This window comes from Petaurus breviceps, unplaced genomic scaffold (assembly GCF_028583685.1).
Source record: "Petaurus breviceps papuanus isolate PSGF00001 unplaced genomic scaffold, PetGlider_PUasm1.0 90823, whole genome shotgun sequence".
Lineage (NCBI taxonomy): Eukaryota > Metazoa > Chordata > Mammalia > Diprotodontia > Petauridae > Petaurus > Petaurus breviceps.
Window position 1 is genome coordinate 4,331,721 of NW_027187352.1, and position 24,598 is coordinate 4,356,318.

Genomic DNA, 24,598 nt, shown 5'->3' on the forward strand with positions numbered 1-24,598 from the left:
GTAGAGAATTGCAATGGCCTGCACAAGAGGGCTTGAAGGAGGGTGAGTGAAGAGGAAGCAGATAAATCCAAGACATCTTAGAGACTGCCAGAAGTAATGAGAAATAGGAAATAGGAAGAAGGGAGAGGAGCTGTTATTGTGAGGGAAGAACTCGATTTGAGGAGTGGGAGGCAAGTCAGATACAATATATTCTTATACATGTCTCTGTTTCTGGGCAGTGGGGAGAGGGGCCCTGAGGGTGGGCTAGGCTTGAGGGAGGTAATCCCTCAGAGAGATCCTAATTTAGATGGCTCTCCTTCTGGCCTAATCCACAAGAGACTGAAGGAGAAAAATGAAAAAGACCAAATTTCAACTCATCAAGTTCATTGATGTGTTGGAACAGCCCTGAACCCAGCAATTAAGTGGTTGGTGTGTCTCTTTGGGACAAGCCCAGCCTGGGATTCATTACGCTTCATATCAGAATCTTGGGGTTCCAGGTCCTTCTTGGAACTGGCCTTGGGGCTCTTGCCCTTCTCTAGTGTATATTCTTTTTTTTCAGTTAGAGAATTTTATGATTTTGTTATCATTATTATCAGATACATGCAAATTTAAATATAAGCATAAAAATGCTTTCCAAAAAAAGAGAAATCATTTTGGGGTTACAATTTGGAATTATTGAATCATTTGTCCTTTAATATGGATGATCTAGAAATTATTATGCCACAAAAAATATGTACTATAATAATATTGAAATACAAATTACTATGCTATTAATATACTTTAATTGTTAATGAATAATTTTCCATCTATATCATTACTAATAATCCAAAATCTAGTATATATTCTAAACTTAGAGATGGCTCTGCAAACTCCCACTGAAGGGCCCTGAGCCTGCTTCTCTTCCAGAGTTCAGAGAACTGCCAGATTCTTTATCTCACAATCCCAGGCTTACCATTGGCCAACTAAAAAGCCTGCTGGTGTAACGGCAGAGCAGACTGAGGGGGAGGGCAAGTATTCTAACTACATTCTAATGTAATCAATAACAAGCTGACTTTGTCTTCTCCATCCAACCTCAGCTACACTCCTTATTCAATGCTTCTCAGAAGATCGGGTTTATAACTGGGAGGGAATGTAGAGACCATTGAGGTCAGCTGTCTCCCATTTAACAGATGAGGAAAATAGATAAAGCAAAGAAAAGTGAAGTGACTTGCCCAGGGTCACACACAGCTTGTGTCTGAGGCAGAATCTGGACTAAAGACTCCACATCTAAAACCCAAGTACATTATGGAGCTGAGGGACAGCAGAAAAACTCCAGGCCTGGAGATACAGAGACCTGGGGTTAAGTCCTAGCTCTATCACAGACTAGCCATGTGACACTTGGGCATGGCTTAGCCCACTCTAGGCTTCAGTTTCCCCATCTGTAAAATGGGGAGATTGGAGTAGGTGATCTCCAATGTCCCTTCTAGCTTTGCTCTTGTAATACTGGTCTTTTGTTTGGTTGTTTTCAATTGCATCCAACTCTTTGTGACCCCACTTGGGGTTTTCTTGGCAAAGATACTGGAGTGGTTTGCCATTTTCTTCTCCAGCTCATTTTATAGATGAGGAAACTGAGGCAAACAGGGTGAAGTGACTTGCCCAGGGTCAAACAGCTAGTAAATGTCTGAGGCTGGATTTGAATTAATAAAAATTGGTCTTCCTGACTTAGGAGTCCCCAAACCAGGTTCTAGTCCCTTTTTCTAGCAGCACTTGTTGGCTGTGTGACTTTAGACAAGTCACTTAACCCTCTCTGGGCCTCAATAAAAGAGGTATAGTAATACTAGCACTCCCTACCATACTGGGTTGTTGTTCGAGCCCTCAATAAACTTGAATATGCCACTGCTAACCCCACCTCCAGCCTTCATGCTAAGCATTGCCTTGTTATTTATGTTGTTACTCTATGCTATACGACTGTAAGTTTCTATGGCAATGTTTCTCAAATGCTGTGACTCAGCATATCTAAAACTCTGAGTCAAAGATTCTTTGAACAATATAGTTTCTTTGCTGCCAACCCTTCCCAGTTCCCGGCTTCATCCTGTTAACAGTTTGAAAACCCCAGAATGGCCGTAGAGAACATGGAGCTCTTCTTCCATCTCCCTCCTGCAATAAATATTGATGTGGGTGGAATTGTTCCTCAGCTTCGCCTGAGTGCTGACTTGGCTGGCTATGTTTTCATTATCTCCTGCATGCCCTGGCCCTACCTCCTTCCCTCCCTTCCCCAGCTGCTGATCGTGAATCAGATGGATGGCCCTAGGCAGAGGGAGAGAAGGGAACCTGCTGGAAGCAGGCGCTGGAAATCAGGGAGGTCCCTGAGGATGAAATCTTCCCTTTAGGGGAGCAGCACAACCCAGAGGGAGATTAGGGTTGAGGAAGAGGCACAGTATATGGAGAATCATAAAATGCTAAATCAAAGAATTTTCAAACCTTAGATTCGTAGAAAATAGAAGCTGAGAAAAGGGAAGCTAGGTGGTGCAATGGGTAGAGAGCTGGGCCTGGAGTCAGGAAGACTCATCTTCCTGAGTTCAAATCTGGTCTCGGACACTTATTAGCTAGATGACTCTGGGCAAGTCACGTAACCCCCTTTGCCTCAGTTTCCTTACCTGTAAAATGAGCTAGAGAAGGAAATGGCAAACAACTCCAGTATCTTTGCCAAGAAAACCTTAGATGGGGTCATGAAGAGTCAGACACAACTGACTAAACTAAAAAAAACAAAAAAACTAAACAACAATAAAGAACCTGAGAATCAAAAAAAATCATAGAATTAGTCAGCTAGCATTTATTTAGTGCTAGGCACTATTCTAAGCACTTAGCATACAAAAAAACCCATATTCTCTAAAGCTAACAATCCAATGGGACAGATAACATACATGCAACTATATACAAATATACAAGCAAAATATAGTCAGCATAAACTGAGGGTAGTGTCAAAGGGAAGGTGCTAAGATTAAGGGGGACTGCTGGGATTTTAGCTGAGACTTGAAGAATCCTAGGAGACAGAAAGGAGAAAAGAGAATGTTGCAGGAATAGAGACAGCCAGTGAAAACACTCAAGAGCTGGAATAGGAAATGTCTTATTCTAGGAATAGCAAGGAAGTCAGTGTCAGAGGACAGAAAAGTACATGAGGAGTTGGGGAAAGGGTGTGGGGAGAGTAAAGCACAAAAGACTAGAAAAGAAGGGCTTTAAAAGTCAAATGGAGGATTTCATATTGGATCCTAGAGGTAATAGGGAACCAGTTATTGATTAAGGAGGGGAAGGTGATATGGTTAGAATCAGCTAAAGTTGGCAAGACTGAGGCTTACCCACTCCTTTAGTTCCTATCATTGGGAATATCATTCAATTTAATTCAATCCAATAAACATTTACTAAATGCTAACTATGTGCCATGTACGTAGGGGAGGCTAGGTGGAAGGTCGAGTGCCAGGTCTGAAGTCAGGAAGACTCATCTTAGCCATGTGACTTAGGCAAGTCAATTACTCCTGTTTGCCTCAGTTTCCTTATCTGTAAAATGGGTTCAAGAAGGAAATGGCAAACCATTACAGTATCTTTGCTGAGAAAATCCCAAATGGGGTCATGAAGAGGCAGACAGGACTGAAACAACTCAACAACAAAACTGTATGCCAGGCTCTGTGTTTGGGGGTGGAGATACAAAGACAAAAATTAAAGCAATCCCTTCCCTCAAGGAATTTATGATCTATTTGGAGGGGAAACAACTTGGCAAAGAAAGTAAATATGAGATCTGTCTAGGAGGAAGAATGTACTGACAATTGAGTGAGTGGAGATGAGGGCTGGGACCTACCTACCCCTAAACCAGAGAACCATGCAACCTCTGAGCAGGAAATAGGTTCAGTGACCATTTAGCCCAGCTTGTTCCTGAATATGGATCCCTTCTACAATATCCTCAAAAAGTGCTATACTCAATAGAATGGGGCCAGGGACAGACCAGTGAGATACTCCATTGAAGACAAACCTCTCCCAGTAATATCTATTTCATCAATGGCTATTATTTGGGTGTTGGCACTCAACTAATTCTGTGTCCTCTCTTATGGTTAATTAATAGACAGACAGACAGATAGTAGATAGATAGATAGAGATAGATAGATAGATAGATAGATAGATAGATAGATAGATAGATAGATAGATAGATAGATAGATAGATAGATAGATAGATAGATGGACGGACGGACGGACGGACGGACGGACGGATGGATGGATGGATGGATGGATGGATAGATAGATAGATGGATAGACAGACACAGATAGATGGGTGGATGAATGGGTGGATGGATGGATGGATGGATAGATAGATGATAAAACATTTATTAGGTGCTTGCCATATATCTATCACTGTGACAAATAGTGCTTATCACTAAGAATACAAAAACAACCAAGACAGGCCCAACCCCTCAAAGATCTTACATTTTATTGGGGGAAGACCACATAGGAGATCTGGAAAGGAAGGAAGATAGGAAAAGAGAAGGAAAACGAAATCTCCCGGGGGGTGGGGGGGGGACGGTGTAGAAATGGGCCAGGAAGTGTCACTGAGGCCTAGGCTCAGATGAGATAAAGGGAAATTTCACCTGTTTAAATAGGGGAATGAGTGATGGAAACTAAGTTTCCAATGAGATGGAGACAGAGAGTAAGGCCACAGAAAAGAAATGACCAGGAAGCAACACGGAGGCCTGGGCTTTAGCAAGTGTGAGGCTAGCATATGAAACTTTACTCAGTGATTTGTTGAAATATCCAGTTCTCCTCCTGGTTGAACATCTTTAGTTCTAAACTTCATAGGAATAAAGCACTTATTAAGTACTTATTTTGTGGAAAGCTCTGTGCTAAGTGCTGGACATGCAGATAGAAATGCTGTTCTCCAGGAGCTCACATTCTAATGGGGAAGGTGACTTATGTAGAAGGTTTCATCTGCAAGTCAGATAGAATGATCCTCTAGTCCTTAGGGTAAGTCAGCAAAACAGGTAGTAATGCCTCCTCTTTAATAACATTTCTATGGATACAATCCTATGTTTCTTGATGTTGAACCATCTAACAGTGCTAAGAGTGTTGGTGACAAGAACTTTCTTTTCTGGATCTTCAGTAGATGTGACTGTAGCTCCCAAAGGAGCAGTTACCAGGCTGCATTTCCATTGGGGTTGCTTCCTTGGATGAAGACTGTGACTTGGGCTAGAAGCAGCACAGATGGCCCAAGGAAGACAGCCTCTCCCTGGGCTCCAATGTTTTTTTGCCTCTTGGTGGCAGCTGATCAGCAGTTGTTACCAGCTGTGATAAGGAAGGAGGTTCCCCCCTACACAATGGTTTCCCCACTCAGTCAAGTCAGAGGAGGCTGGACTGGAAGCAGGTCCAGTGGTTTAGGGAACGCTGCTATTCCCAAGACTCCTGGGCTCGGTGACCAATGCTGTCTCTCAGGATCTGCGGGGAGATGGTGGCTAAAGTGGAGGTGGCTGTGTGACCTGCCCGGCACATGCTGCCTCCTGCATCTCCCTCGGGGTGCCCCTATAACATAGTACCTTAGTCTTAGAAGTAGATGGGACCTTAGGGGTCATATAGTGAAACTGTCTCATTTTACAGAGGAAAAACAGGCCCAGAGAGGGGAGGGAGGGTGTCAGTCGTTACACAGATGATTCCCTTGCTCTGGATAAACTCCAGCTTTTTATTATTCTTCCTAAAATGTGGTTCCCAAGCTAGACACAGCACTCCAGATTGGGTTGAATTAGGGCAGAAGAGAGTGAAGCTGTGATCTTCCCTGTGGACTCTAGACTTCTGAAATTCACGCAGCCTGGGATTACACTGGGGGTTTGGCTGCCACATCAAACGGTTAAATGATGAGGATCCCGGAGGAGACGAAGCCGGGGGAGGAAACTGGGAAGGGACTCCTAGAGTATTAAAGACAGATCTACTACTGAGTCACCTCGGGCATGACACTGTCCCATTCTGGGCCTTGGTTTTCTCATCTGTAACAGAAGATATCTTCCACCTCTGATGCTCTATGTTCTGTGGTCCCAGCCCACTCCATGTTCTTTATTCCACCTCCTCCTCCCAAGCCCAACATTCTACACTCTATAGTGCTTCTCAGGTCTGACATTCTGTGTTCTACTTTCCACAGACCCTTTGGACCCTAATATTCAATGTTCTAAGAGTCCATTCACCTCACAGTCTATGTTCTAGAATTCTTTGCTTTACTCCTTCTTAAGTCTAATCTTTGAAATGAGGAAGTATACAGGAAAACATGGTTTTACTCAGCGCTGGCCCAGTCCTGCATCTGTCAGCATCGTGTCTCTGGAGAGGAAGCCCTAATTAACTTCCCTAGCCCTGCTGACCTAGGCAAACTGGACCCAGATGGGGATCCTGGAAGCCTGGTAGGAGAGATGGTGCAATCTTTCCTGTTTTGAGTTCTATTAGCCAGAAGCCTCAGAAATAGAATGGGGAGACAACTAGGTTCATTGTACATTAGATAATGATGAAGCAGCAAGGGTAGACAGGACCCCAAAGTTGAATCCAGTCCAATTCAATGAGCATTTATTTCATACCTTCTAGATACAAGGCATTGGGGATACAAAGGTTAAAAAAAAGTGACACACAGTCTCTGATCTCGAGAGGTTTATAGTCTGCTGAGGATATGAGGTATAAGACATTTACAAGTATAAGTATGATACGAAGGAGAGAGTGAAGCAAAGTGGCATAAAGTCACCCACTGAGAAATGGATGGGGGGAGGTGAAGGTGGAAGCTTGGGAATGAGATTTGAAATAGAAACTGTGGGGAGTGTGACAGAGTTAACCATGAATAAATAAAAAGACTGCTAAGGAGCACTGAGAGCCCAGTTGAAATGAGATGATTTGAATTCGTAGTGGTTCAAGTCTAAAAGTTTTCATGTCCTCCTCTGGCAGTGTTTGTGTCTAGGGGAATAGTAGCAGAGAAAGCAAATGGTGCCAGTGATCCAGAACTGAGGGCATGAGCAGCAGGAGAGTAAGGACACTAGAGATGCAGAACAGAGACAAGAATGTCAGAGCTGGAATCATTCAGTCTGAGTTGGGAGCAGCCTCAGAGGCCATCCAACCCATACCTGGTCAAGGATCCTTTGTGCAGCACACCTGATTCTGCCCTACTGTGATCCATTCATCCAGATGCTCTCTGCAACACTTCCTTCCCCTTCCCGCCCTACCCCCCTCCTGCTTTGGTTCAGTTCCTGGAATTCCTCACCATTTTAATACATAAAGCTACTCTGCCATCTGCACACCCTCCCAGCCTTTTACTTATCCTGTACCTTTTGAATAAGGTATATTCATCCAGTATCATATTACAATCTTGGGTCTCATCCCACAATGTATTGGATAGATAAATACTATGACCTCTGAGATCATATTTTCCCCTTGAAGCAGGGTTTCTAGTTTACCTATACTTTGTGCATTTTTATATAGACATCTAAGGCCATATGCTTTTATTATTGGCTCCCTTCTTGAATTTTGTCTTTTTTAATTTCTGGGTATCCCTATTGCTACTTTTTCCTCATCGCAGCTTCTTTTTATGCTACCTAGTTTGGTGGTACTCCATAGCTTATCTTCTCCCTCTGTGCAGCTATAGCATCTGTACTTCTTTTCTCCTTCCTTATGAATCACCCTAGAGAAATCCAGTAGAATGCACACTCCTTGAAGGTAGAAACTTGCTCACTTGTTACTTGCATTTGAAACCCTGGCATTTAGCACAGTGCCTGGCACATGGTAAATGCTGAATAAATGTTCTGCTTCTCTCTGTCCCTCTCCCTTCCTCTGTCTCCCCCCTTTTCCCTCCCTCTCTCCCTTCATCATCATTGTAATGACCCATTTATTAGCTTTCTCTCAGCAAATACATTTTTGCCAGCTCTTATTGGGTGCACTCAATCCCTGGCCAGTAGCCTGTCATGCCTATATTTTAGGCTATTGTCCAGAAATACAAATCTCATTCTCAGACTCTGATTTCTTAGCCAATTGTTCATCTCCTAAGTTTTCCTTCCTCTTCTGAAGCCCTTGCCTTTCATCCAGAGCAGGGATGAAAGTGTTGCCTATGTCCCTGAGGTTTTGCATTGCTTACCCAAGATTTCATAATCTTGAGCAATATTGAATAGTTTCACGGGATCAGAGAACAAGAGCTAGAAGAGATCTTGGAGATCATCTGATTCAACTCCTTCATTTTTCAAATAATGATGCTAAGACTTAGAGAGGTTCAGTGATTTGCTCATGGTCATACATTATAAATGACAGAGCTAGGATTCAAATTTCGATTCTCCTACTCCAAATTCAGCATTAGCAATATTATCTGTACTCCCACGGACCCTAGAAGTGCACAGTAATCATCCAGATTGTCAGGTCTTTTGTAGTTCTGTCATACCCAGGATACATGCCATGGCAGTGTGATGTGACGAGGGGACAGCTAAGTGGTGCAATGGATAGAGTGCTGGACCTGAAGTTAGGAAGTCTCATCTTTTTGAGTTCAAATTCAGCCTCAGATACTTAATAGCCGTGTGACCCTGGGCAAGTCCCTTCACCCTGTTTGCCTCAGTTTCCTCATCTGTAAAATGACCTGGAAAAGGAAATGGCAAACCACTCCAATATCTTTGCCAAGAAAACCTCAAATGGGATCACAAAAAGTTGGACACAACTGAACAAAAATTATCTTTTGTCATTTATCTTTGCTTCCATCTTCTATACACAGTTTTTAAAATGTGGATTTTTCATAAGGTCCCTTTGCATTCAAGTTAGTTTCTTTAGGCAGTTCCCTTCTCTCCTCCTTATCTGACTTATTTCTGCTTAAGAACTTCCTACCCTTCTTGGTCCAATTTCTATAAAATAAGAAGGCACTGGCCCCTACCTATCCTTTCTCTGAGCCCTCTGAAATCTGCTTTCCAAAAATCCATGGTGCATGTCAGAATAGGCACCACTTTCATTTTCTTGATAATGAACTCTATAATGGAAAATTCACTTGCCCCTGAGGGCTCTTGTCTTTTCCACTTCAGCATTTAGTTTCTCCTTATTGTTCAGGACCAGGTCTAGGATAGCAGCTCCTCTAGTCTCTTCTTTCATATTTTGAAGGATGAAATCATTGAAGCAATCTACAAATTTATCAGCTCTTTAAATTTTGACAAAGAAAATGCCAGCTAGGTAGCACAGTAGATAAAGCACCAGGACTAGAGTCAGGAAGACCTGAGTTCAAATCCAACCTCAGATACTCATTAGCTATGTGACTCTGTACAAATCACTCCACCCTGTTTGCCTCAGTTTCTTCATCTGTAAAATGATCTGGAGAAGGAAATGGCAAACCACCTGAGCATCTTTGCCAAGAAAGCCCCAAATGGGGTCATGAAGGGCCTACACTATTGAAAAAAAAATATGATAGAAAAAAGGAATGTTTCAGGGTGTTGGTTTCTGTTCTCCTTTTAACTTTAAACAGAGCATTGGAAGCTTCATGCATCCTCCTTTCTCTCCTGTTACTAACCTTCTCTGACCAGTTTGCCTTATGACCTACCTTTACCTCCTCTCCCAGTTTAAGTCTTTCTTGTTGTCCTTCTGCTTCTCCATTCTTCTAAATTTCCCTTCCTCACATATAAACACCAGGATCCTTCACAGCTCCCAAGTCCTGTGGTTCACGTTCTCAATCCCTTCCTCTGATTCCTCAGCTCATAGCCTTCTCCTGTTCCATCTTACATAAAACCTTACCCTACAGAAGCCAGAAGTAGACTTGGGTCAAAACCAGGCCCAAAGAATTGTACAGTTTGACTGCGATTTAACCTTTAGGAGGTTCCTTTCCTTTTCCAAGCTTTTGGGAAATCGAGGTGGCAACCCCTTAAAGAAAGGGGTCATCTATTATTGTTATTCTGCTATTTCAGTCATGTCTGACTCTTCATGACCCCATTTGGGGTTTTCTTGACAAAAATACTGGAGTGGTTTGCCATTTCCTTCTAGATCCCATTTTACATATGAGGCAGAGGGTTAAATGACATATTCAGGATCACACAAACACTAAGTGTGTGAGGCTAGATTTGAACTCTAAAGATGAGTCTTCCTTACTTCAGACCCAGCACTCTATCCACTGTGCTGCCTAGCTGCTCTAAGTAGCCTATTCCAGGTTGAATTATTTTGGTTTTTAAGATGCTGGATACCAATTTGAATTTCCTCATCTTTGTCCTGGTTTGGATGAGGGGAGAGTTGAATACCTGCCCTACTGTAAGGTTTTCTGATTGTCTGAGAATGGGTCTGAATCATAGGCTGGGCAAATGGCCTTCTCCGGTACACTCGGGTGATTGAAGCCCAAATGAACAGGGTAGTGTTCTAGGACAGATCCAAGGGTGTGCTGAAACTAGTCTAACTAGCTTGGGAGAGCTGATTGTTAAAATTTTGGTCATGACTTGATTTATTATTTTGATTGTCTCAACTTAAAGTATTAATGATGAAGATTAAACTTAAAAGTTTGTGTGCATATTTCCCCATCACTCCAGCCCCGGTGGTTAAACATTTGCCAATATGCCCCTATATTTCTCTTTAGACATTGCTTGAGCTTAGCAGGAGAGCAGTAGAAGGCTCAGGGAATGAAGTCATTGCCAGACTGGAGGCCTGATGACTAATGATTATCAAAGTAATTGGCATTTATATAGCACTTTATAGCTTCAAAATGCTTTCATTCATTATCTCATTTGAGTCTCACAACACCCCTGAGTAGGACCATTTTCTGGTGGGAGCCGCATGATCCTGACTTACTGAGAACAGTGATGGAATAATTGAGGGTTTAATGATGGTAGGTGGTGGTTGTGGTAGTGGCGATGAATGCGTTATACCTATCTTAGAATGAAAGCAGTGCCACCGGAGATGATGAAAAGTTTGCTGCCTGTCCCTGTTGTTACCATCCCATCTTTACCATACCCTTCATTCCCTCATGCTCTATCCCCTTTGAACACATCATCATCCCCAGATGGAGAGGGGTAAAGGAAAAGTGCCCAGCACTCCCCCTGACAATTCCTTTGTACTTCTTTGTAGGGAGAGAGCTCTCTCATCAAGTCGGGAGCAGGTAACTCCCCAGACAAAGAGAAGTATGGAGAGGCCCAGATTGCCCCAGACCTCACTGTGATACAGTTCATCAGAAGTAAGTGTCCCTTTTGCCCATCAGGGGATCAGTCAGATGTGGGCACCAGCTCTGGCAAAGGGAAGGGGAGATGTAGAATGGTCGGATGGAGAGAGGTGGGGAACACAGTCACAAAACCAAAGAACAAATGGGCAATAACCAGTCAAACCACAGATCCTAAAATCTTTTTGGAGTAGTGGCTTCCTAACTTTTCCAATATGAGACTCCGTTCTGAAAGGCAAAACATTTGGCAGAGCTCCATATGGTAAGACTTGGCACTCTTGGTACATCCAGTGATCACAAAAATTCATGATGATATAAAACCATGCTTTGGAAAGAACTGTCCTTTTGTCTTCCTCACAAGAACATCTAGATATCTTTTTAAAAAGAGTAATACACAAAAGTAACATGTTGAATTTATTGCTTTTTTTTTGTAAAGCAACCTATATATAAAGGAGATTCATGATTTCATATATAACCCTCTTTTTCTATTCTACTTTGTAAATGGAAATGTTTCTCTCTCTCTTCCTGTCTCTTTCTCTTTGTCTCTGTCTCTTTCTTGAAATTTATCGTTTTGTCCACTGTATAATGCTGCCTCTGAACTAGAAGAATCATTTGCACCATGAATCAGCAGAAGTGAGAAGTAATAATTCAGTTGGACAAGTCTTTTGTGGTCCAATAATAATAGTAATGATAACTAATATTTATATAGTGCCTATAATGTGCCAGGTGTTGTGTTAAGCTCATTTTACAAATATTTTCTAATTTATCCTCACAACGATCCTGGGAGGTAGGTGTTATTATTACCTCCATTTTACAGATGAAGATACTGAGGCACACAGAGGTTGCTTTGCCCAGGGTCACACAACTAGTAATTGTCTGAGGCTGGATTTGAGCTTAGAACTTCCTGACTCTAGGCGCAGCACTCTATTCACTGCACCAATAGGAGAATAAGAAAACCTTTAAAAGGTGATAAACGTATGTGTAAGACACAATGATGTGTGTTTATTTATGTTTTTGTCCCCATCCTACATCTTTGCAAAGGCCCGTCTATTTGACCGTCTATTCATCAGAAGTAAGTGTCCCTTTTGCCCATCAGGGGATCAGTCAGATGTGGGCACCAGCTCTGGCAAAGGGAAGGGGAGATGTAGAATGGTCGGATGGAGAGAGGTGGGGAACACAGTCACAAAACCAAAGAACAAATGGGCTACTACTGTAATAGATCCCCCTCTAGCCTCACTGCTTCCAGTGTCTCCTTTCTCCAACCCATCCTTCAAACTGCTGCCCAAATAATCTTTCTAGAGCACAGATCTAAATTAGCCCATTCCCCTGCTCCAAAACCTTCCCTGGCTTCTCACTGCCCCAAGGATAAGATGCAGATTGTTAATAACCTGTTGCTTCATTGAACAGAGAGTTAGCCACACACAGCCTTGTGCCAGGCCCTGTGAAGGATATAGAGAAAAATGGTAAGGCAAGGTGGTTTAATGAAAAGAGACAGAAAACAGTTTCCAGCCCTTCCTTGGCCAATAACTTGGACAACTTGTTTTTCCTTTCTGACTATCAGTTTCCTCCCCTGTGAGAGAGTTGGATTAGAAAGATACTATTAGGGCCCTTCCAGCTCTGATGTTCTTTCTTTTACAGTCTAAGTTTCAAATTCCCAAGAATTTGAATCCTTTTAGCTTTGACGGTCTGTGGTTTATGTAAGTCATAAGCCCTCCTTGACATTCTATGCTCTTTTTTTGCTGAGGCAATTGGGGTTAAGTGACTTGCCCAGGGTCACACAGTTAGTAGGCTAGATTTGAATTCAGGTCCCCCTGACTAGGGTCGGTGCTTTAACGACTGCTCACCTAGCTGCCCTGACAATGGGGCACATGCAGCTATGTTCTCAGGCCATGCAGTTTAGACATTGTGTTATTTATTCTGTTTTCTCCCAGCTCTTATATCATATTGCCATGTTCTGAGTCCTATTCTGGCTCTGACATGTCTATATTCTAGAGTTCCTGACTTCCTGTGGCTCCCAGTTTGGGAGCAGTCAGAACTTAGACTGAAGGAACCATCAGAGGCTGGTTGAAACCAATGCCAGGCTGTGTGTACACTATAATCTGAGGATGTTGTTACATAGCTGGTGCTGACCTTGGAGTGAGGAAGGCCTGAGTTCAAATCTGCTCTTTTTTTTTGGAGGGGCAATTGGGGGTAAGTGATTTGCCCAAGGTCACACGGCTAGTAAGTGTTAAGTGTCTGAGGTCAAATTTGAACTCAGGTCCTCCTGACTCCAAGACCAGTGCTCTATTCACTGTGCCACCTAGCCATCCCAAGGGCTTTTTTGCTTTTTTTCTGAATTCAAATTTGACCTCAGATACTTCCTACCTGTGAAACCCTAGACAAGTCACTTAACCTCTTTCAGACTCAGTTTGCTCATCCATAAAATAGGAATAAAAAAAGCACCTACCTCACAGGGCTGTTATGAGTCTTAGGAAATAACACTTATAAAATGCTCTGCCAACTTTAAAGTGCTGTGTAAATGCTATCAGATGAAGAACTTATGAGGCTTTCTACAGGATGGTGCCTGGAAACAGGAGGATGCATTGCTTGACCTTGGAGACCGTAGGAATCTTGATGACCAGAAGAAATGATTACTTTGAAACAGTAACACGCTTCTTAATCGCAACTCAGGCAAAGAGCCAGAGAGAAGCTAGGGTCAGTAACTGAAGTTGGCTCTTCGAGCCAATGCCCTCAGCCAAACTGTGTTTTGTGGTTTCTCTTTCCACATGCAAGTCACAAAGGCCAAAGTATCCCTGACCACAAGTTCTTTCCACCAGTGGACCTGTCTTAGCCCTGACTCCAGGCTTCAGCTGAGTCTCAGGACCCTTGAGCACCCTATTCTATGGACTGGGGAGATAGATGGAGGAGAAACTCCCTGCCCTCAAGCAGCCTCTAGTCTAAGGAAAACATATAACTGCTCCCATTAAGGACCCCTGCTGTGAGGATGAGGCCCAGTTCCGGACCTCAATGAGCCCCCAGTCTAGGATGGGGGAAGCATACAATCCCTGACCTCAGATATGCCCTAGTCTGAGGGGGAAATAAAGGCCTAGAACCCAGACAACTTGCAGTCTACTTGGGATAAGTCCAGGCACATACATTTTGTAAGATTGCTTACAAAATGATTGCAATTAAGTACAGATTCAAATCTCATAGGGAAGACTGAGTCTACAGTCAGAAGAAGGGATTTGAAGAAGGAAAGGTTAATCCAAGAAGGCTTCTTGGGGACAATAACTTTGGAAAACTAAGCCATTTGCTTTGGAGGCTCCCGTGTGTGAGGAAAGGACTCAGTCCTGAGTGTCGGGAGCCCTGGCTAGAGTCAACTCTGCCACGAGGTCTCTCTTTTACTTAAAGCATTTCTAGGCAGCTTGCCTTGTGAGCTTGGTTAAGTCATTTCCCTGCTCTGCCCTTTAGTTTCCTTCCCTGCTAATGAGGGAGTTAGAGTGATTGATACTGTAGAGAAAACCCCTTCCAGCTTACGTTCTGTGTGCTAAAGATTCTTCTTGCTCTGACATTTTGTGCTGCCCCTCCCCCTCAGTCATACCATATGTGATGCCTCAGTTACTCCATTTGTGAAACAAAGATGTTACAGATCACCTGAAAGTTCCCTCCCAGTTCTCACTCTTTATGGCTGTGCTCTCTGTTTGTACAGCTAAGGGTGCAGGTCCAGGAAAGGATGAAGAACACTGAGAGGGGGAATTCCATGCTCATCCATCGACTCTATAATAGGGGACTGTTTGTATTTATTTTCTTGGCTCCATGGGAGACAGCTCCCTGGCCTGACTTCCTGCCTGGTCACCTAGAGGCAGGCCATATGGTCTCCCAGTTGGAATAGTATTCTTTTCTGATGATGGTAATTCATGGTGCAGGCAGTAGGGGCTAGGTCAAACTCGTTTAGAGGACATCACATGTCCTTGTCTGTGGGAGAAATGTAACCTTTTCTCATTCTACCAGGATCCTGTCAGTGGTCACAGTCCATATATTCCTGCCTTCACTTGGCATCAACCTCAAACCATCCCAGCTGCTTCATCCTTACAGAGTTTCCCTAGAAAACACTATTTCTCATCGTAACTTCAAAGCTGAACAACCTGGAATTGATACACATTAAATAAAACTTGTTGCAGACAGAGCCAAGTAGTTCACGTTCTGCCTTGATGGAGCCATGTAATGCCAGGGCTATAAGGAACCTCAGGTCAGAGAGTAGAGGATGTCAGAGCTAGGAGGAACCTTTGAAAATAGGACATGGAATTTTAACACTGGGTGGGAAATCAGCAGCTTAGAACAGATTGACCAAATATGGGAAATGTTTTGGAAATAGTATATCCCAAATTCAGCAAAGCAATTGACAGAGGTTCTCATACTATCCTTCTGGACAAGATGAGTTATGGGACAGACAATAGCACAGTTAAATTTATTCATAACTAACTGAATAACCAGACCCTAGAAGTAGGCAGGGGACCATAGTTTAAGGCAGAAAGTACCTCCGAATTAATTTCATCCCTCCTCCCCATCATGTTACAGATGAGGTTCCTAAGGTCAGGAGAAGTTAAAGGATTTGCTTAAGGTCACATAGGTAGGAAGGGCCAAAGTGCCCTAACTCTAAATAGAGTGTCCTTTCTAGCCTCTAATGAGTTGGAGTGGAAAGAGGAAGAGAGCGACAGAGAATGAGAGAAAGAAAAAGAGAGAGGAAAGAAGGGGAAAGGAGGGGGGAGGGAGAGAGAAAGAGACAGAGATTTCCTCTGGTCTGTTCTCACACCTTCAGCCCTGGATATTCGACATTTTGACCAAAGACTTGGGATACAGGCATAGATGATATGCTTATATGATTTGCAAATGACACAAACTTTGAGGGATGGTTTATACATAGCCTGAAAGAGTCAGCATCAGATGAGATATAGATAGGCTAGAATTGTGGCCTAAATCTTAAAAGGATTAAAGTTGTTCTGCCTGACCCAAGAGAGAAGAACCAGGAGAAATGAGGCTCTGCCTAAGGAAAAACTCTAACCTTTAGAGCTAGCAAAGAGACGAGCTGCCTGGGGAGCTAGGCATGCCTCTTTACTCTGGGTCTCCGAGTAGTGGTTGGGGATGTCGTCGAGCGGGTTTATGTACAAGTGCAGGCGGGACTACGCGAGCTCTGAGGTCCTACTCTGCTGAACCACAGAGTGTAAAATATCCGATCTCAAAGGCACAGTACAGCAAAGAATGTCAGTGTGTTGCTTTCCCCACTAGACAGCGAACTTCTTTAGAGCAGGGATGGCCTTTTGCCTTTCTTTATGTTCTTAGCACTTAGTGCAGTGCTTGGCACACATTAGGTGCTCAATAAATGCATATCGTCTGACAGAGTTGGAAGGGACCTTACAACACAGAATTCTATCTAAACTGTGCATCCCCGGTTTCTATTATAATAGGTATTTAATACCTATTTGCTTAGTGGGTGAACATATGTCCTAAGGTCCCTTTCACCCCTACTATTTTATGGCATTTTCTAAGGTCCCTCCAGTTCTGACATCTATTTTTCTTCCTTCTCCTATTAGACAATAAGGATCATGGCCAATCTAAACTTTGTATCTCTTGGAGTGCCCAGTATGGTACTTTAGACCCTAATACTTAACAATGTTTGTCAAAGGAATGGATGAATCCTGAATTCTAAAGGCCTAACATTATTTTTTTTCCTTCTAGTTGTGACATCTTATGTTCCATTTTGTAAGGTTCTTTCTGACTATAAGATTATTTGTTCTTAGGTCCCTTCTAACACAGCTAATCTATTTTCTGAGGTCTTTTCTAGCTCTTACAATCTATGTTCTATATTATAAATAACACTAGGGAATAGTTGTCCTTCAAACTCAGAGAGGACCGAAATGACATCACTAGGGCTGGGTCAATGTACATTGTGTCTGACTCTGGTTGATCAGACCAATACCATCTCTGAAGGTTCTTTTTTTTTTTTTACTTTTTGGAGGGCAGTGTGGTTAAGTGACTTGCCCAAGGTCACATGGCTAGTTTTTGTATGTGTGTGTGTGTGTGTGCTAAGTGTCTGAGGCTGGATTTGAACTCAGCTCCTCCTGACTCCAGGACTGGTGCTCTATTCACTGCACCACCTAGCTGCCCCTATCTCTGAAGGTTCTACTGCTGATCTGGCACAAATAGTCCATATGAACATTTGGGATGGAGATGTCTCTAAGTTTGTGCATCTTGTGTTCCTTTTGGGCTACTGCAATTCTGCTTCATTCGTAGAGCACAGTGCTGTCTTCGATGTGGACCCACCATGCTGGGTGGTCCAGTGCCAGTGTCTCCCGTGTCTTACAATCAATTCCAAAGTTCTTAAGAAAGACCTTGAAAGTGTCCTTGTAGGAACTAGAGAGCAGTTCATGGTAAATACCAAATGATAAGCCCAAGCAATAAGGACTAGAGGAGGTAGGAATGGAGGTAGGCTGGAGTCAGTGAAGGCTTCTTAGTGGATAGGAGACTGGAGCTAGGCCTTGAACAATGAATAGATTAGAGGAAGCAAATCAGAAGAAAGGGAGAGAGCATTTGGCTCCAGTCGACCCTTCTAGATATTTAACATCATTCCCCTTCATGCTTCTGACATGCAAGTGCAACTGGCAGATTTGCTGTTCTTTGAGCTTGATGTTCTACTTCCTGTCTTTATATCCTGGAATACACTCACTCCTCACTTCTTCCACTTAGAACCCTTGGCTTCATCCAAGGCTCCCCTCAGGTACCATCTGCTATGAGGAGACTTTCCTGATTCCTCCTCTCCCCAGTTTTGTTTTATTGCTCCCTCCCTTCTCAGTTTATCTTGTATTCATCTATACATGCTTTATTTCTGTCCCCATCCCCACCCTTCCCCACCATAAAGTGTAAGCTCTATGAGGGTAAGAATCATCTTTCATCTTGTCTTTGGGTTCCTAATGCCTAACACATTGCCTTACACTTAGAAGGGGCTCAATAAATATTGATTGAATTGAATTGAATGTATAAATCATAAGGAACAGCATGAAAAAAAATATGATACTGGCATGTGGTAAGGAGTGGGGAGAAAACATCAATGGACCAGCCAGGCTGGAGCAGAGGGTGAATGTTGGGGTAAAAAAATAGGATAGAGTGAAGTAGGGGTGGCCAGGTAGCACAGTGAGTAAGAGTCGGGATGACCTGGGATCAAATCTGGGCTCAGACACTTAGCACCCACCCAGAAACACCTGGTGTAATGTAATGCCAAGCAAAGGCAACTTCCCAAGGTTCAAAATACCAGCATAGGTGCTCTCCATTTTATTCAGTGAAAAATTAAGAACAGAGAAGATCAAAATATGACATCATTCAAAATACAGCATTTACTAAGTGTGATTCAATAGTCTCCAAGTACTACCTGATTTAATCAAGTACTACCCCACCCCAGGACATTACATTCATTTAATCAATTACAAAGTCCCTGTTCTAAATACTACTCCACCCCTAGGCTATACCTTCATTTAGTCCATCACAAAGTCCCTCTTCTCAAATGGAGCTTAGTTTCCAATCATAAGTAAAGTACATTCATTTGTTCAATCACAGAACACAAAAAGGTCAAAAGTTCCCCACCCCTGGATCACAATTGAATCTACCCCAGAGTTACAACAAGCTTAAGCATAGCACTTAATACCCAAATGAAGGTCTTTTCTTCATCTTGACACAAGGCAAGTTCTCAGCAATCTTTGTTCCTGGGGAGACAAAGCTTAGCAAGGCCACAAGATACATTGCCAGTCCCTTCCTTAATTCATTCTCTGTCTGCAGAACAATCCTAGGACCCTGAAAACATTAGCAAAACCCTCTTCCAGGATTTCTGTAAACATACAACAAGAAAATCCTTCTTCAGGGCTTCTGAACCAACAGCAAGGTTTCAAGAATTCTGCAACAACAGCACTGTCCTTCACCAGTGGACAGTATTCACTCTCTGTCTGCAGAACAATCTCTGGAGCTCGGAACCAACAGCAAGGTTCCAAGACCTCTGCAACAACAGGACTGTCTTTCACCAGTGGACAAATCTGGCAAAACAACATCAAAACAGACAGACAAAGTACCAGCATAACAGCCATGTCTCCTCAGTCCTTGGCAGCTCTGGGTGGCAGGTCTCAAAAGTCCTGGGCAATTCAAAGTGGCCTTCCGCAATCCTCTCAGTCTCTCTCTACCTCCAAAAGGGTGCTTCTTCCAAAAAGTTCTTCTGCCTCTCTCTTGTCTTATGTCTCTCTCAATTTACGTCACCAGCTCCTCCCAGTTCAGCCCTCTCCTTTCACATCAACAAGTCCATCCCACAAGTGGGGTTAACAAGCTCTGGGTTTTAACACAATCAAACCAAAAACCAAGCCAATACAGGGGAATCTTTAAATTACATTACTATTACACCTGGCCATGTAACCTTGAACAAGTTACTTAACCCCGATTTCTTTTAAAAACAAAAGAATAGAGTGAAGTGGGATGTAACAACGATGGAATAGGATGGGATGGGAGAAGAGGGGAGGGGAGGAGAAGAAAGGGAAGGAAATGAAAGGGGAGGGAAGGGAAAGAAAAGGAATAGGATAGAAGACATGGAAGGGGAAGAAGAGGGAAGGGAGGAAATGGGAAGGGATGGGAGGGGAGAGGAAGGCATGGGAAGCAGCATGGTACAGGAGAAAAACAATTGGCTTTGACAGAAGTCAACTTGGGCTCAAATTTCATCCCAAATGCTTACAATCTGTATGACCTAAACAAGTCACTTAGCCTTCCTTGGTCAAGGCTCCCCATTTGTAAAATGAGGATTTGGGACTACATGGCTTCTGATCTCTCTTCCAGCTCTGTATCTATGACCCTATATAAAGAAAAAAGCCTAAGACTTGGTGCTATTGGTATCTGTCATACTTAGCTCAAAGAAAAAAATAGATGAGATTCTTGAATTGGGAAAGAGGCAAAAAGAACCTTGTAAGGTCCCTTCCAGTTCTTAGATTCTGGGATCCTGTGAATGACTGGTCTTACTATATGGAATAACGAGGTCCTTGAGAACTTGCTAGAAAGAAATAAATGCAGTTCTGCCTAAGGAAAAAGGACTCAGAGCTTTCCTCTTTAGTGTGGGTCTAATTAGTTGAACTTTCTAAGCTGTCCTACTAACCTACCTCAACATTGAAATCCCCATCCCCACTGGAGGTGCTCAAGTCTCCTTTTGGGGAGACCATAGGAGAGTCTTGCAACAGTTAAAGGTAGACAGGTGCTTGCTAAGCTTCTTCTCAGCCCTGGGCTACTGTTCATGTAGGAATGACTGATCTGATCTTCTCTTTCTCTCCCTGACAGTCTTCCCCCAAGTGCTACTACGGAATCTGCGCCACCCCATCTTCCTCCTGGTGGTCCTGGCCCAGGTCAACATGTCCTCCATGGTGGCTGGGATGGCCACCTTTCTGCCCAAATTCCTGGAGCGCCAGTTCTCTGTCACTGCCTCCTTCGCCAACCTGCTCATTGGCAGTATCAGCATCCCTGCAGCCATAGTTGGCCTCATGGCTGGGGGAGTCCTGGTTAAGCGCCTCCAATTGGTCCCCACACGCTGCGCAACCATTGGTATTGCAGGGTCCCTCACCTGTCTGCTGCTTGGTCTGCCACTCTTCTTCATGGGTTGTCCCACCCACCCTATTGCCAATGTTTATGGCCCCAGGTGAGTAAGAGAGGAGACCTTTGGCATAGGCCAACGTGGTAGTTATCCATGAAGGAAATGAGGAGCCCTGCAAGATGCTACCTGCCCCCAAAATCTCTCCACTAATCCTAGCCTTCTACTAGATCTGAAATTTCTCCAATTAGAGAATCCCTTTTGTCATTGACTCATTTTAGTCATGTCCAAACTCTTCATGACCCCATTTTGGGCTTTTCTTGGCAAAGATACTGGAGTAGTTTGGCATTTCCTTCTCTAAGAGAATCTCTAGTTTGGGCCATAAAAAAAGATATATTGTCTCTAGAAGGCACCTATGAAAATGTATATCAAGGGATAGTAAATGTTTGTTGATACCTCTATAGCATTATGGTAGAGACAAGTTAAAATTACCTACAACCGTGGGGCGGCCAGGTAGCACAGCGAGTAAGAGCACCAGCTCCAGTGTCAGGATGACCTGGGGATCGAATCTGGGCTCAGACACTTAGCACCCTCCCAGAAACACCTGGCTGTGTAACCTTGAGCAAGTTACTTAACCCCAATTGCTTAGGGGTGGCCAGGTGGCTCAGCAAGTAAGAGCACTGGCTCCAGTGTCGAGATGACCTGGGGATCAAATCCAGGCTCAGATACTCAGCACCACACCCAGAAATAACTGGCTGTGTAACCTTGAGCAAGTTACTTAACCCTGATTGCTTTAAAAAAAAAATTACCTACAACTGGATAGGCAAATACTATTCTCCTAATGTCAGACTCTTGCTAGATTGGGAGCTTTGAGGGAATGAATGGGAGTTACAAGGGTTCCTTACCTGAGAAAGAAAGATGGAGGTATCTTCTCTACCCCTCTCTTATTCAAACACTAGCAGGGATCGCCATCACCCGTATCACTGAATGATCACTTTATAAAATCCAGAGAACCTGCCCAGAAAGTACAAGAAACAGTACTTAGAGAATATTCGGTGTAAAGGGATCATAATATGCAGTTAATATTTATTAAGTGCCTAATGTGTGCAGAGAGTGCTGTGCTGGGTATTAGGGAGATACAAAGTTTAGTCCATCACTGACCAAGTGATCGGGGGAAGCCTCCTGAAGGAGATAACATGTGAGTTATATTTTTAAGAGATGCATGCTACATACCAAGAGGATGTTCTAAGACAGAATGAGTGAGGACAATGAGGCCAGTACACCTATTAAGGCGATGGGGATGGGGTCAAAGAAAGTCATCCAGTTTGACTGGGGCACAGAGCACATAGAAGTAAGGCTGGAAAGGTAGCTCAAGTGTGGAGACCTTGAATCCCAGGCCTCCATCCATAGGTGTCTGAATGAATACTAGATTTCATCACTAGAACTGGGTATGAATTCCAGTCCTGTCCCCTGTGTGGTTTAAGCAAATCATTTAACCTCTTTGTGCCTCAGTTTCTTCACCTGTAAAATGAGGGAACTTAATTAAATGGCCTCCAAGTTTCCATTAAGTTCTAAATTTATAATCCTATCAAAAGTTTGATCTTATAAGCATAAATTGGTATACAACAGGGAGCCATTTAAGGTATTAGAGCAGATGAGTGACTATAACCAGATCTCTGAATAAAGATTAGTCTGGTTGTATGTATAGCAAAAAAGAGAGAGAAGGAGAACAGATGTTGAAACAGGAGCTTAGAGGCTGTTGCTTTAGTCCAGGGGCTGACAAGGGCCAAGAATGCAAGTGGGGGCAGAGCAGTGGGAACAAAAAGAAGACAAATGCAAAAGTAATTGCTAGCATAGAAATAAAGGGACTTGATAACTGAAAGACAGGAGAAAGGGGAGGGGGAACAACCAACCCAAGATGATGCCACAGGCAGAAATGAGAGAAAGAAGACGGACCATTAGAACACAGAACATGTCATAGGCACAAGGGGCATTAGGCATCTCTGCCTCCTGGCTTCCTTCAAATCCCAGCTAAAATCCCACCTTCTACAAGTAGCCTTTCCTGATCACCCTTAATTCTAACACCTTCCCTCTGAGAACGTTTCCAATTTGTCCCAAGTCTATCTCATTTATACATAACTGTTTACTTGTGGCTCCTCTCCCCTCCCCACCCCACCCCATTAGCAGGAACTGTTGTGGGCATTTTTGTTATCTCCAGGACTTAACACAGTGCCTAAAATATAGTAGGCTCTTTAATGTTAGCTAATTGAAAGAGAAGAAGTCCTAGGTAAATGGGAGTTTGGAGACATCCCCAGTTTCAGTCACTTGGGGCTATGAGATCTCCACGAAAACTCCCCACTTAGGGAAGGAGAAAAGCTTTTGTGTGGCAGAACAAGGTGTAGGACCTAGTATTCTAGATTTGGGGATCATGTCATCTGGTCTTGGATCCTGGTCTTGACCCTCCACTCTGATCAAATCAGAGTGAGAACTAGGAATTTAGGGGTGGCTAGGTGGCGCAGTGAATTAAAGCACCGGCCCTGGAGTAAGGAGGACCTGAGTTCAGACACTTAACACTTACTAGCAGTGTGACTTTGGGCAAGTCACTTAACCCCAATTGCCCTGCCCTCCCCCCCTCCAAAAAGCAGAGAGAGAGAGAGAGAGAGAGAGAGAGAGAACGAGGAAGTTAAGGGTCTTGGGCCTGATCCTGCTGAGGGACTCTAGTTTCTCAGGGAGCAGCCAGAGATCAGGCCTGTCCCTACCTTCTGCTTAACCCCAGAAGATCAGTTTGTCCCTTCTTTCTCACCATTTCCAGTCAACTTAGTCCTCAGCAACCTCCCTCCCCTTCATCCTCTTCCCCTCCCACTACTTTGTCTCCAGTCTGTCCTCTAAGGCACTTGAAAGTTGTTGAGACAGCTGGTGAAGTTAACATTTCTGTCTTCTCCAGAAAGATTCCATATCCCTTGGGGGGCCCCTTTGTTGGCTCAGATTTGGCTCTGACATCAGAACAGAATTTCCCAAACATCCCTGACCCTGGCCCTAGAAACAAGGATTGCCAAAACTTCAAAGAACCTTGGAACATAGAACATAAGAGCAGCAAGAGGCCTTAAAATGTAGAATATAGAATATTAGAGCTAAGAGGGACCTTGGAACATAGAATATAAAATGTTAGAGTTGAAAGAACCCCTAGAACATAGAATATCAGTGCTGAGTTATAGAAGAGTGTGGAATGTTAAAACAAATAAAATAGGCTGTTAGAACTAGTGATAACCTCTTGGATATTTCATCCAGTTGCCTCATTTTACAAAAAGGAGGGCAAGTGACTGACCCAAGGTCATACTTATGGTCCTCATTTGACCTTTATAATTCTCTGGCTGCTTTTTGGGCTCTGTCTCCACCCATTGCCACCTTTTCTTCTTTTAGTGTGCCCTAACGAAGGGTTTGGAGCCCTCATAAAAATAGATATACTATTCATTTTTAGTCATGTCTGACTCTGACTCCATTTGGGGTTTTCTTGGCAAAGATACTGGAGTGTTTGCCATTTACTTCTCCAGCTTATTTTACAGATGAGGAAACTGAGGCAAACAGGGTTAAATGACTTACCCAGAGTCACACAACTAGTAAGGGTCTGAGGCTGAATTTGAACTCAGCTCTTCCTGACTCCAGCATTCTATCCACTGTACCACCTAGCTGCTCAAAGTACTGTACATAGAAATATAAGCCCTGGCCTTAAGGAACTCCTGTCCTGGTTCTGCCCCCTTAGGATCTTTATTCTGCTACTTTCTCCTTTTACCCTGACCAGTCAAATATTTGGACTAATTGTGGATCTACTGTGTGTTAAGCCCAATTCTCTAATACTGGGTTCAGTGGTAGGTACCCATGTCTGAGGGGAAGGTGGGAGATATGAC

At 43.4% G+C, this 24,598-nt stretch overlaps 1 protein-coding gene across 3 annotated transcripts in view; it reads left to right on the forward strand.

The window, feature by feature from the left end:
* SLCO2B1 (solute carrier organic anion transporter family member 2B1) overlaps positions 1 to 24,598 on the forward strand; it is a 101,178-nt gene that overhangs the window by 49,037 nt on the left and 27,543 nt on the right. For all 3 annotated transcript variants that reach the window (XM_069070856.1, XM_069070858.1, XM_069070857.1), the window contains 2 exons: positions 11,026 to 11,131; positions 20,447 to 20,801. In XM_069070856.1, coding sequence (XP_068926957.1) covers positions 11,026 to 11,131; positions 20,447 to 20,801 — 461 coding nt within the window. The remainder of the gene's footprint in view (positions 1 to 11,025; positions 11,132 to 20,446; positions 20,802 to 24,598) is intronic.